General features: G+C 40.5%; 1 protein-coding gene across 1 annotated transcript in view; it reads right to left on the bottom strand.

The window, feature by feature from the left end:
• The window catches only part of FBLN5 (fibulin 5), a 147384-nt gene extending 134097 nt beyond the window's left edge, over positions 1–13287 (bottom strand). Inside the window, exon 1 of the mRNA XM_053697550.1 lies at positions 13123–13287. Within this exon, the coding sequence (XP_053553525.1) occupies positions 13123–13136 (14 nt within the window). The 5' untranslated portion in view covers positions 13137–13287. The remainder of the gene's footprint in view (positions 1–13122) is intronic.
• Between the last annotated feature and the right edge of the window lie 1425 nt (positions 13288–14712).

Genomic DNA, 14712 nt, shown 5'->3' with positions numbered 1-14712 from the left:
ATCTTTTGCGCATTTGTAGATTTGCAAAATATGTTATTATTATTAAACATACCTGAATTGTACTTTGCAGAACCAAAACTTGTTCTGACAGAAAATAAATAAATAAATCATTAAGGGCAAATCGATAGAGTCAATGAGAGGCTGTACTGTTTGAGACAGCAAACTCAGTGTGAGTGTACACCAAGCATGCTTGTTGTCAAAGATAATGTACAGTAGTGACTATTCCCTTTGGCAAAAAGCAGTGGTTATATTACTGTGGCAAGAGTGAAGGGGCAGACTATAATTCAAGAAAATGTAATTATTTATTTTGTACTATTTGCAAATACATTATCATAGAGAGGCAATACTTCTTAAGATAATGCCTGCAATTATTAATTAATATCACTAAAAGTTACATTCCAATGCAATATGACATACTCCAATTCATTAAAATGTAACATGTTTCGTCCTGGCGCTGGAGAAGCAAACACTTGTTCTTTCTATATTACTGGAAAAGAGAAAATTACCCAAAATACAGAATAATAATGAGTGTTTATTATGAACTTATTGTAATAACACAAATCAGTAATCAGCTTATAAATGTATCACAACTAAGCAGTTACAATATAGTAACACAAGGCAGTGATTAAACTATACATGCATTACTTATCTTCGGGTTTCGGATAATGCATTAAAAGCATGCAACAGCGCTGAGAGTCATCATTCAATGGAATGCAGGCAAATTCCACAGGTGCTGTATGTGATACTCCAAGATGTTACACAAAAGACTCCATTACCCCCTTAGCAATTCTTATAATAAAAAGGACATGAAGCACAAATTTTGTCTTTGATGGTTCAGATAGTGAATGTGATTTTAAACAACTTTCCAATTTACTTCTATTATCTATTTTATTTTGTACTCTTGGTATCCTTTGTTGAAAAGGATACCTAGGTAGGCACAGGAGCTACTGATTGGTGGCCGCACATATATGCCTCATGTTATTGGCTCCCCCAATGCATTAACTAGCTCCCAGTAATGCATTGCTACTTCTTCCACAAAAGATAATGAAGCAAATTAAAAGTAAATTGGAAAGTGTTTTAAAATTATATTCTCTATCTGAACCATGAAAGAAAAATTCTTTAAACCTTAGGTTTAGAAGCATGTTTAACGTTATGTCAATTATTTAATTTACCAAGCATTTTAGCCATATAAGTGTTTTTCTCATAACAATCAAATATTCTCATGTTAGTGCCTAACACTATAATTGTATTGGAATGCAACATCCCCCAACCTAGATAAGAGCATCTGCCTAGAAAGGGGAAGCAGAGTGAAAAAACAAGTGTAACTTATTTATTAAAGGCAAATAAGTCTTAATTCTTAAAGGCATATATATGTTAAAGGCATATGTGATACATATGTTCTCTAAAAGCAAGGTTTTAATTTTAACTACTAATATATTCACTGTTTATTTATTATTTGTGGATCATGAACATTTTCCATTCACTTACAACATGTTAAATCAAATGTTCCAAATTGTGCAACACTATTGAGATGCTGATCACACATTGCATTCTACCCTCCTTAGTATATCACTTCTTGTGGCTTTCCTTACCCGACACCTGACTACACACTGCTAAACTTCAATGTAATAGAAGACCACAGATAAAAAAAAATATACTGTAAGCAATGAAACTGGTACTTACAATAAAGTTAAATCAAAAGTCACAGCAACCTCAGTGGTGGGAGTACGGTACTGCACACACTTTAATACAGAATATATTGAACAAGTGACAGACTTAAAGGGCCATTATACACTCATTTTTTTCTTTGCATAAATGTTTTGTAGATGATCTATTTATAAAGCCCAGAAAGTTTGTTTTTTTTTAAAAAATGTATAATTTTGCTTATTTTTAAATAACATTGCTCTGATTTTCAGACTCCTAACCAAGCCCCAAACTTTATTTGAATACCGTCAGCTACCTTCTCCAGCTTGCTCCTGTTTGTGTAAAGGGTCTTTTCATATGCAAAAGAAGGGGGAGGGGGGGGGATTGTCTTATTTCCCACTTGCAGTGGGCTTTCCAGCTACCTTTTCAACAGAGCTAAACTGAAAGCTTCTAAGTTTTTAAACCTTTATATACTGGATTTTTATATCAGTATCTGTGCATCTTATTCTTTATAGTAGTGTCCAGAAGAGGCTCCAAAGTCTTCATCCTATCCGGGAAGAACAGTAGATCCGGACCGGCAACCATCATCTTCCAAGCGGCATCTTCTATCTTCATCCGATGAGGACCGGCTCCATCCTGAAGACCTCCAACGCGGACCCATCTTCAACCGGCGACGTCCAACTGAAGAATGAAGGTTCCTTTAAGGGACGTCATCCAAGATGGCGTCCCTCGAATTCCGATTGGCTGATAGGATTCTATCAGCCAATCGGAATTAAGGTAGGAATATTCTGATTGGCTGATGGAATCAGCCAATCAGAATCAAGTTCAATCCGATTGGCTGATCCAATCAGCCAATCAGATTGAGCTCGCATTCTATTGGCTGATCGGAACAGCCAATAGAATGCGAGCTCAATCTGATTGGCTGATTGGATCAGCCAATCGGATTGAACTTGATTCTGATTGGCTGATTCCATCAGCCAATCAGAATATTCCTACCTTAATTACGATTGGCTGATAGAATCCTATCAGCCAATCGGAATTCGAGGGACGCCATCTTGGATGACGTCCCTTAAAGACCTTCATTCTTCAGTTGGACGTCGCCGGATGAAGATGGGTCCGCGTCGGAGGTCTTCAGGATGGAGCCGGTCCTCATCGGATGAAGATAGAAGATGCCGCTTGGAAGATGATGGTTGCCGGTCCGGATCTACTCTTCTTCCCGGATAGGATGAAGACTTTGGAGCCTCTTCTGGACCTCTTCAGCCACCGGATGATGGATCGCCAGCCCCCGCTTGGGTTGGATGAAGATTTTGGAGCCAGGACGGATCGGTGATACCTGGTGAGGTGAAGACAAGGTAGGATGATCTTCAGGGGCTTAGTGTTAGGTTTATTTAAGGGGGGTTTGGGTTAGATTAGGGGTATGTGGGTGGTGGGTTGTAATGTTGGGGGGAGGGTATTGTATGTTTTTTTTACAGGCAAAAGAGCTGAACTTCTTGGGCCCTGTTCAGGGCCCTGTTCAGGGCTGGTACGGTAAAAGAGCTTTGAACTTTAGTAATTTAGAATAGGGTAGGGCATTTTTTTATTTTGGGGGGCTTTGTTATTTTATTAGGGGGCTTAGAGTAGGTGTAATTAGTTTAAAATTGTTGTAATATTTTTCTTATGTTTGTAAATATTTTTTTATTTTTTGTAACTTAGTTTTTTTTTATTTTTTGTACTTTAGCTAGTTTATTTAATTGTATTTATTTGTAGGAATTGTATTTAATTAATTTATTGATAGTGTAGTGTTAGGTTAATTGTAGGTAATTGTAGGTAGTTTATTTAATGATTTATTGATAGTGTAGTGTTAGGTTTAATTGTAACTTAGGTTAGGATTTATTTTACAGGTAATTTTGTAATTATTTTAACTATTTTAGCTAATAAATTGTTCTTAACTATTTAATAGCTATTGTACCTGGCTAAAATAAATACAAAGTTACCTGTAAAATAAATATTAATCCTAAAATAGCTATAATATAATTATAATTTATATTGTAGCTATATTAGGATTTATTTTACAGGTAAGTATTTAGCTTTAAATAGGAATAATTTATTTAATAAGAGTTAATTTATTTTGGTAGATTTAAATTATATTTAACTTAGGGGGGTGTTAGTGTTAGGGTTAGACTTAGCTTTAGGGGTTAATACATTTATTAGAATAGCGGTGAGCTCCGGTCGTCAGATTAGGGGTTAATAATTGAAGTTAGGTGTCGGCGATGTTAGGGAGGGCAGATTAGGGGTTAATACTATTTATTATAGGGTTAGTGAGGCAGATTAGTGGTTAATAACTTTATTATAATAGCGGTGCGGTCCGCTCGGCAGATTAGGGGTTAATAAGTGTAGGCAGGTGGAGGCGACGTTGAGGGGGGCAGATTAGGGGTTAATAAATATAATATAGGGGTCGGCGGTGTTAGGGGCAGCAGATTAGGGGTACATAAGTATAACGTAGGTGGCGGCGCTTTGCGGTCGGCAGATTAGGGGTTAATTATTGTAGGTAGCTGGCGACGACGTTGTGGGGGGCAGGTTAGGGGTTAATAAATATAACATAGGGGTCGGCGGTGTTAGGGGCAGCAGATTAGGGGTACATAAGTATAACGTAGGTGGCGGTCGGCAGATTAGGGGTTAAAAAAATGTAATCGAGTGTCGGCGATGTGGGGGGGCCTCAGTTTAGGGGTACATAGGTAGTTTATGGGTGTTAGTGTACTTTAGAGTACAGTAGTTAAGAGCTTTATAAACCGGCGTTAGCACAGAAAGCTCTTAACTACTGATTTTTTTCCTGCGGCTGGAGTTTTGTCGTTAGATGTCTAACGCTCACTTCAGACACGACTCTAAATACCGGAGTTAGAAAGATCCCATTGAAAAGATAGGATACGCAATTGACGTAAGGGGATCTGCGGTATGGAAAAGTCGCGGCTGAAAAGTGAGCGTTAGACCCTTTTTTGAGTGACTCCAAATACCGGAGGTAGCCTAAAACCAGCGTTAGGAGCCTCTAACGCTGGTTTTCACGGCTAACGCCAAACTCCAAATCTAGGCCTATGTTCATTATTTATTTTCTTACTGTCCTGTCATTTAGATGGGGTTTTTTTCCCCACTGGAGCCAGTGAGGCAGTAATATATCCACCAGAATTCAAGACCTGCAACTTTATATGGAGTGATTGTTTGATATGTGTTGGAGTTTAATTATATTTGCCCTTAATGTCCGCGGAAAGAATTTAAATTATGCATGTGAATTGGAAAGTTGTTTAAAATGCTGTGCTCTATCTGAATCATGAAAGTTTAATTTTGACTTTACTGGTCCTTTAACTATGTGTCTAACCCCTTTGCAGTTGGATTTGCTCTGTTTTACGGATACCCCAACTGCTCCGATTGGGTAGCTCCGCCAAAAGAGTCCTGCTTCCTCCATGCCGACTGCAGCTGTGTAGCTGGCAAGTGACTACAGCCAGTAGCCCACCCTGATACCAAACAGCACCAGTATTCAGGATCCCATCCTGTGAGAGACTCCAGAGGTGGTGGTTGTGTCATTTGAAAGCTCTCGGTCCCCAGATGCCACAGTCCAAAAAGCGGCATGATTCGTTACTGGACCAGAGTTACAGCCCAGTAAAGATAGGGGGGTAGGGGTGTCTAAAACCCCCGGTTCTCAAAAGAGCTCCCCTTCTGCAATAACCCCGGGCTACCAATCCCCAAAAGAGTGGAGCTCTGTGGCAAAGAGCCGCTGGAGTGACCAAGGGTTAAGGTAAGCGGGTGTCCAGCATGAAGCGGCCGAGCGGGAGTTCCAGGTATCCATTGCGGTGCGGTCAGCCAGCAGTTTCAGGAGCCTGGCCAGCCTAGAAGGGTTTTCCCGGTTAGAGATCAGCTCTCCTCTTACAAAGTACTCATAGCAAAAACAACATTGAGCATGAATCTGGGAGATTGCATAAGCCATGAAAAGGCCAAATCCGATGTAGAAAGGAGTGAGCCCTGTAGTAGGGGGGTGGGGGTTAGTCTTGGTGGTCGGGTATCCGTGACATCTCCCCCTGTCCGATGGTGGCCCTCCACTTGTTGGTGGCTGGGAGGGGACATCCCATCCCTCCTAGGCTTATGGTATCCTTGTTGCTCCCCGCTGGCCTTCATCCCCCTGCACCCTAAGCGCAGGGATATTCACATAAGGCACAGTCCCAAAACAGGTTTCCAAGGCCAGCTCCAAAACACTTGCTCTCCCCCAAGTCCCAGTGTCCTTAAGTCTCAGGGTCACACCGCCTTCTTCTGTGACACTCAGCTAAGTACCGGCCGAGCCACCCACAAACAAAGTTGTTGCCGGGTTTCCAGCTGTATTCCCACCGCAGACTGTAGTTGAGGTTGCTCCTTGGTGGGGCAGGCAAAGCTCGGGTGCCCAAACGTGTGGCACCAACTGCATAAGCCGATATCCTCCTTGCCCAATGCAATGCCTGCCCCCTGTGAGAAATCCTCTTGGGCAGGTATAGGGTGGCAATTATGCCAAGCTGCTGGGTAGATAGACTGGCTGTCTCTTCTCCCGGGAAGGGTTTCTGCCACTGGAGAGGGAGGTTGGCTACCTCTGCTCCTTGGGAAACTGCTCTGCTGCTAGGGAGGGAGACCGCCTGTCTCTTCTCCCAGAAAGGGTGTCTGCCCCTGGGGAGGGAGACCGACTGTCTCCACTGCCTCGGAAGGGATTCTGCTGCTGGGGAGAGGTATCAACTGCCATCTCTCCCGGCAAGGGGTTCTGCTGCTGGGGAGGAAGACCGACTGTCTCCACTCCCTGGAAGGGGTTCTGCCACTGGGGAGAGGTATCGACTGCTGTCTCACCCTGCATGGGGTTCTGCCGCTGGGGAGGGAGACAAACTGTCTCCGCTCCCTGGAAGGGGTTCTGCCACTGGGAAGAGGTATTGACTGCCATCTCTCCTTACAAGGGGTTCTGCCACTGGGGAGGGATACCGACTGTCTCCACTCCCTGGAAGGGGTTCTGCTGCTGGGGAGAGATATTGACTGTTGTCTCTCCCGCAAGGGGTTCTGCCACTGGAGAGGAAGACCGACTGTTGGTGGGGAGAGAGGTTGGCGACCTCTGCTCCCTGGTTTCCCGGAGCTGCTGCTGGTGCTGTGCAGAGGCCAGAGGCTCTCTGCCCTGTTGCCAGCACTTCTGCTGGGGTGGCTCCCTGGTCTAAGACCATAAGCTCGGGGTCATGCTGCTGATCTGTATCTAGCAGCTCTCCGTTGCTTATTCCTTCTTGCCACTCCTCGGAGGCCAACCATCAGGATTCTTAGACTGCTGAACCACAGCTACGTGCAGAATCCGTGGCATGCTGCTGAACATGGTCTAGCAGCCTCTTGTATGCCACTTCCAGCTCCCATTCCTGACCACATATATCATCCATATTGGCTTGCAGCCAGGCCAGGGTACCCCCGAGATCCAGCAGCTTTTCTCAGGCACTGCCAATTTCCTATGCTCTCTGCTGTTTTGCAGAGCTCCCAAAATCTGGGTCCCCCCCCTCATCTTGTCAAATAGTAATCCAGGGCCACCAAAGCCAAAGCCCTCTGTGGGGGTCTCCAGCCAGGGCCACGCTTGCATAACGTGCCATCGGAGGGCTCGGTAGCTGTCCTCCACCCACATCTCTGTCTGGACCAATTCATCCAGGTTAGATAGCCATTCCTTCCTGGGTTGCTCTCCCAGGAGAGGCACTCGCAAGTCCCACCAGACCCAGTACCTCTTATCATCCATGGGGAGGACCTTTGCATCACAGTCCTGTTCCCGTTGAAGCATTTTCCTCGATATTTGCTGGCGGAAAAAGGCCCTCTGGCGCCAGCAGGTCCTGATATGAATGAGGACCATCTAGCTGGGCCAGCTCCTCCTTTACTCTCTTCAGAAGCCCGGCCTCCATAGTTACCGGCTACTGTGGCACTTCTCCTCTGTCAGCAGGAACCATGTGCAAGAAGCAGATCCCACCGCTGCCACCAATGTGATGGATACCCCGACTGTCCCGACTGGGTAGCTCCACCAAAAGGGTCCTGCTTCATCCTCCCTGCTGACTGCAGCTGTGTAGCTGGGAAGTGACTACAGTCAGTAGCCCACCCTGATACCAGACAGCACCAGTATTCAGGATCCCACCCAGTGACAGACTCTGGATACCCCGACTGGGAATCTCTGCCAGAGGGTCCTTCCTATCCCTGACAACAGGTCGCTATATAGCAGAGAAAGTGATTATAGCAGGAGCCCACCCAAATAACTAGACAGACTAGCATTCAGGTGAAACAATAACTGATTTTATTGGGAAACACACACTCCTTTTATACACAAACCAAGGGTCTTATCTCCCTCCCAAATTTCCCGCCATTCCCACCCCTCCAGACAGGCTGGCTCCTCCATAGCAGCAACAGTCCCACAGAGCCCCAGGGCCCAGAGGTGGTGGTTTTGTGGTGATCCTGGGGGAGCGGAGGCACTTCCATTGTGTCATTTGAAAGCTCTTGGTCCCCAGATGCCACACTCCAAAAAGCGGTGTGATTCGATACTGGGAACCGGAGTTACAGTCCTCTAAAGAAAGGGGGTAGGGGTGTCCAAAACCCCCGGTTCCCAAAGGAGCTTCCCTCCGTCAATCCACCAATCCCCAAAAGAGCGGAGCTCTGAGACAAAGGGCCGCTGGAGTGACCAGGGGTAAAGTTAGCGGGTGTCCAGCGTGAAGCGGCCGACCAGGAGTTCCAGGAGCCCGGCTAGCCTGAGAGGAGTTAGGTGGGTAACCGTTGTGGTGCGGCCAGCCGGCAGTTCCAGGAGCCCAGCCAGCCTAGAAGGGTTTTCCTGGTCAGAGATCAGCTAGCCTCTGACAGAGTACTCATAGCAAAAAACAACATCGAGCATCAATCTGGGAGATTGCATAAGCCATGAAAAGGCCAAATCCAATGCAGATAGGAGTGAGCCCTGTAGTAGGGGGGTGGGGGTTAGTCTTGGTGGACTGGTATCCGTGACACTGTGGTAGTGCATGAAAGTGAATGGCACCCCCAGCATCCCTTAGAGCAGTGTTTCTCAACTCCTGTCATCGAGTGCCCCTTAAAAGGGCATATTCTCATGATATATATGATATGCATATATGTATATACTTTGCACTTTTGCACATGCTCACTAGGAGCTGGAGCCTGAGAAAGTGCGAATATAAAAATAATAATTTTATTAACTATACTGTTTGGAAAATAATCTCATAATTTGTTTCTTATATCCAAGTCATAACATCTGCATTCAGACCTCAGCTGTAACCTGCAGCAGTGTGTCCCATGTGGCCAACACTCCCCTCTTTAAATATTCCGGAAATCAGATTATTCAGGAGATACAGGGAAGGAATTAGATTACAAGTGACAGAACATTCTCATTCACTCTGCAAAGAGAATCACATTCCTGGCTCTTGCCCAGAGCTGGAATCTACTAGCTGTTCATTTATACATACCACATAAATACTGAGTAATCATGCACAGAAATCTGCGTACTGTCCTCACTGTAGCCACATGAACTCTGCAGGAGTTCACGTTATGCATGTTCGGTTAGACCTCAAATAACCAAATTAATTTAAAGGGACAGTAAACAGTTTAAGTTTGAAATATAAAATGCTTAATTATGTGTAGTAAAAAAACTTTCATTATTAATTTTGCCCCCTTTTCCTGTAATTTAAAGGGATATAATATCCATATGCAAAATCACTATAACTGTAAAAAGTTAAAAACATTTCTTCAGCTAAGAACAGTAAGTGCTCTGTGAACAGTCATTATTTAGCAACAGTCAGCTGAATGTTGATAAAAAACAGCCAATCAACTTCATCAGTGCTGATGTCCCACTTTGCTTTACTCTGATCTCATGAGATTTCAATTAAAGGAATATGAAATCCAAATGTCTTCTTTTGTTATTCAGACAGAGAATACAATGGAAAATTGATAATAGTAGTAAATTAGAAAGTTGTATTAAATTGCATTTCCTTATGAAAGAAAAAATGTGGGTTTTATATACCTCACGAGATCTCATAGTAAACATTGTTAAACTGTGGAGGGAAATAACATGACTGTGCCTGCACATGCCAGATGAACTCTCCATTGTAAGTCACAATTATAGCATCCTGATTGGTTGCTTAAGTTCTTATACAATGGGATGTGGCTACTGAGGGAATTTTGAGGTAAAATATCTTTATTTTTCATAGAAATGTTCAGCTATTTTCTAGTCAGCTTTTTATAGTTATGTTCTTCAACATTTGGGTGTCATGTCCCTTTAGGTCTGAAAGAGGACATGGCAGGCTACAAAAGCCTAACTCTGTTACTTATCTGTCCCTAATTTACAGGTTGTTATCATATCATTTCTGCTGAGGCTAAACAATAGAGAGTGCCTAGCCCTCCATACACATGTTTGGATTAGCTCCCTCAAATAAAGATAATAGTGGGCAGGGTTTGACCACTGTAAAACAATTGCAGCAAACAATCTGTTATAATAACTTTCAGACTCTGCTGACATATCAGTCTATTAGAAGACTGCAAGAAATGTTAGAATTACAAGTTGTTTATTTATTGCCCCGTTAACAAAAGTAACACTTTACAGAATTATTCAGCTACATGGATCAGCCTTCCTACTGAAAATGTAAAGAAATAAGGAGAACTACTACTGATATCACTATAATGAGAATTAATTAACTAGATTTTTGGGTGGGTTAAAGACTGACCAGATTATATGATTTTTTATTACTTTATTTAATATTTTTTTCTACTTATCTTTTACTTTCTTTTAAAGGGACGTTCTAATGAAATATCAAAATTGTCTAATGATATATTTATATGTATTTAGTAAATAAACAACACAATTAGGGTGATCATTAGAACCTTTACATTTAAATCTAGTGTCCCCTCTACTGTAGCATTTCTTGACCCTGGTACTTGACAATCTGACCTGTCCTTGTATCCTGAGGATCATGGTTAAAGGGACACTCTAGTCAAAATTAAACTTTCATGATTAGAATAAGAAATGCAATTTTAAACAACTTTAAAATTTACTTTAATCATCAAATTTGCTTTGTTCTCTTGGTATTCTTTGTTGAAAGCTTAACCTAGGTAGGCTCATACGCTAATTTCTAAGCCCTTGAAGGCCGCCTCTTATCTCAGTGCATTTTAATAGTTTTCACAGCTAGAGGGAATTAGTTCATGTGTGCCATATAGATAACATTGTGCTCACTCATGTGGAGTTATTTATGAAAGGACACTGATTGGCTAAAAGGCAAGTCTGTCAAAACAACTGAAATAAGGGGTCAGCCTGCAGAGGTTTAGATATAAGGTAATCACAGAGGTAAAAAGTGTAGTAAAATAACATTGTTGGTTATGCAAAACTGGGGAATGGGTAATAAAGGGATTATCTATCCCCTTTAATGTTCTCCCAGTTATCTCTGCTGTTGTTTACAGAACATTTTTACATTTATTTTGTCATTTGAAATATCTGATTTTGCTTGATGAAAACCCCATCTATAATAAAAACATGAACAGCTATGTAAACAAGAGGAACAGCTGAAATCAACCAGCCAATAGGGGTGAGATATATTTGTGTATCTGTAGTATCTGATTTTATAAATTGAACCCCACGCATAAATAACATTTCAATACCCAACTAATGGTCTATGTATACAGTAAGAGAGATAACATGAGCAGGTCTGCATTTCCTGCAGGCTCAGTCAGTTTGAATGGACGTGTCCTTGAGAACAATGGTATAAAAATAAACATGAAGCAACAATTTTACATACATTTAATATACTGCAGCTGGTATAAGGGAAAACAAATTTTACAGTGCAGTGTCCCTTGAAGCACTGGAAACCAATAATTCTATATTTGTAGTATTTGGCCTATAATTACTATGAATCACTTGGCAACATAGACATATGGGGTAGTCCTAAAATCAGGACAACATAATGAATCTTTTTGGAGGCATTTTTCTTTAGCTACGCTAGTTGTTTTTTTAGAAATGATAATTAAAAAAACAAATGCTCTTTTAAAAATTTTCCCCATTTTGCAGTATGAAATTTCTATTTATTATATATATATATATATATATATATATATATATATATATATATATATATATATATATATATATATATATATATATATATATATATATATAGTGTTTTTTGTAAAGGAAAAGGTGCCGGTACTCATTATTTATTAATTGGTATATTCTGCTCAGTAACTTTGAGAAAATCAAAAGGACATTGTTATTTACAATGTTTGATGTATTTTACACCCCCCTCTTGTGAAAACTAGAGTATTTACATGATGATTACAAATATTACCTGCTATGAGTTGGCAGAGGTGGGGGCACTCAGTACAAGCCCTGTATATACTGTATATATATATATATATATATATATATACACACACACACACATTTTAAAAGCATTTACATTTTTTTAGTAAAGCTTGCATTGTTTTGCACACCAGGAACATACATTTTAAAAGCTTTTTGAATATGAGCACTATGGCCACTGAACAAGCAAGCACTGTGAAGTATTTTGCACTCTAGTCTATTTGCAGTGCAGAATTATTTTATTGGAAGGGGCCATTTTCCGAATAAATAACAGGAAAATAATATGAGGAATAACATGTTTATTTTAATATTACTTTAATGAATCCACCATATGCACATCCCTTCCATTTATGTAATAGTATTTCTGTATTTGTAGCTACCACTTCAGCCAAAAGACTACACTATGCTTTAACCACCCTTCCTGTAAACGCTTTGCTTCAGAAACTTGCTCTTGAACTCAATAAGATATTAATTTGCAATATAATATACCCATAGCATATTATCTACTCTAATTTTATGTAGCCCTCTTTAATGTTGCAGATAATTATGACTACAGAACTGAAAGCTGGATTGACATTTTCCTTTGCTGGATTTTGTTATGGGATTAGGATGCAGGTCAAATCAAGTAAAATACTCATCTAAAGTGAACTTTGCCTCTGAGAGCAGTGTGGGCTGCAGATGTTAAGGTTCCAGCTGTGTATAAATGTTATGCTCAGTAAACAGATTAAAAAAAAACAACTTGCAATGATGATCTGGAAAAAAACTATCATGAGCTTAGATTGTATAATATGCTTAAATATTATTTACATCCTCCTGCACGTTACAAATCTATTTAGCCAGTTATAAACCTATACTAAGTGAAGAGATCATATTATCATTACACACTGTATCAGGTAAAACATAATTACTAATAACAAATAGAAATCTAGTTAAAATGTTAAAAAATTGCATTTATTATTATTAATAATAATTGTTTTCAGTCCTAAATGCTTTTACTTTATATCCAGAATAGCAAAAATGGAAAACTAAATGCTCATCTGACAAATGTCCAAATCTGGAAAAGCAAACTATAATTAAAAAAATATTATAGTTAAACAAAATAATATTAGGGAGAAAGAATAATATCATTTAAGGGAGAAACCCACCTTAATTGTAGCATCTTCTAAAGATTGGACTTGATCGTTATTGAAGCGCTGCAAAACTGTTCAATTCAGCTACTTTGCTAGAAGATATTTCTTGCTGAGAGTCTCCAGAATCTGTTTAAAATGATGTAACATACGTAGAGATGTCTGCTTCTTGCTCCTAGCAGACTGGAGTGAGACTGAGTGTGCACCTGGTTCAGTTTAACTCTCTTCTGTAATTTAGCATTAGACCAATTGCAGCAGGAATGTTAAAAATGAACACTTCATTTTCAGAGTATGTTAAACAATGCAAATGGGGGCCTCTGTCTGAGACAGATGGTTCTGATTACACCGCTCACCAACTGGCCAGACTCCTCACAACAATTTTGGGGTGACTGCCAAAATAGCATAGGGGAGGTGAAACTCACTAAATGCCTTAACTGTTGTGTGGCCAGAGGGCACTGTGACACAAATGACTTCATTTCTATAGGATTATGTCAATGGGGAATAAAAAGTGAATTTGGGGAATGTTTTCACCTGCTATTAATATTATAGGCTAACCCCTAATTATGAACAATCACTTTGTTTGCATGTGTGTATGTAATACATCTATCTATCTATCTATCTATCTATCTATCTATCTATCATCTATCTATCTATCTATTACACACATATTATATGCAATGGGTTGTCTGGGTCATTGGATGGTTTTCTAGGAAAATTAAGTACCCATTGCACCAGAGCTGAACGCTGCCAAACCTTCCCTAGACAAGCCATCTCTGCTCAGTCTGGCTTGGCACATAAATATACCAAGAGTTCCAAAGCAGAATACGTTACTTGTAGTTCCATGGCACATAAATCTTTGCTGCATATAGTGTCTTCAAAACATTATGTATTGTCACATTCACAGCAAAAGGGCACAGACTGCATTTATGACATTCTCAAGTGGGCAACTGGCATTGCACAGCCCACACAAGTCAAGATGTCTTCTCCCACTCTGACAGCTCCCACAAATATGCTCTGTCTGACGTCCTTCTGCATTTAGTTAATTTAGTTCCTAATCAAGCAGTTTATTGATATTATTAATGTTAAATACATTAACATTTTGATTGTCTTCAATATGCCACATTATCATAAATACAGTAATTGCAACAGCAAATAATTTGGCAATGTTGAAGATTTATTTAAATGTATTTACAATCAGAATGTTTGAACATACATGTACCATATGTTAATGCTTAACCAAAAATGATGTGATAGAAATTATTTTTTTCAATTTTTCAATTTATTATTACTGAGTTTGTTCATGGCTATTCAGTACTCATGTCCGTGCCCACTTTGAGTAGGTACAAACCTCTCAGTCTGCCGCTCCATCTTCATAAATACACTATATCTACCTCAGTGCATAAATTTAGATTCTACATTCTATATTTGAGCATGGTAGTGTATTGCAGTAGTGTTTTTTATGTTGTACAGATGAAGAAAGAAGTGAGTCCTCACTGTCAGGGCTGCATTTACAGACCAGGCGCCTGTAGGCACCAAAATCTGAGGCGCCCCCCGCACCATTTACTGATGTGCCGGCAACGTGTCTCTCTATGTAGAGTGCCTGTAGGC

Source organism: Bombina bombina, chromosome 1, assembly GCF_027579735.1.
Source record: "Bombina bombina isolate aBomBom1 chromosome 1, aBomBom1.pri, whole genome shotgun sequence".
Classification (NCBI taxonomy): domain Eukaryota; kingdom Metazoa; phylum Chordata; class Amphibia; order Anura; family Bombinatoridae; genus Bombina; species Bombina bombina.
Note: the sequence above shows the minus strand (reverse complement) of the source record. Positions and strands in the feature narration are given on the sequence as shown.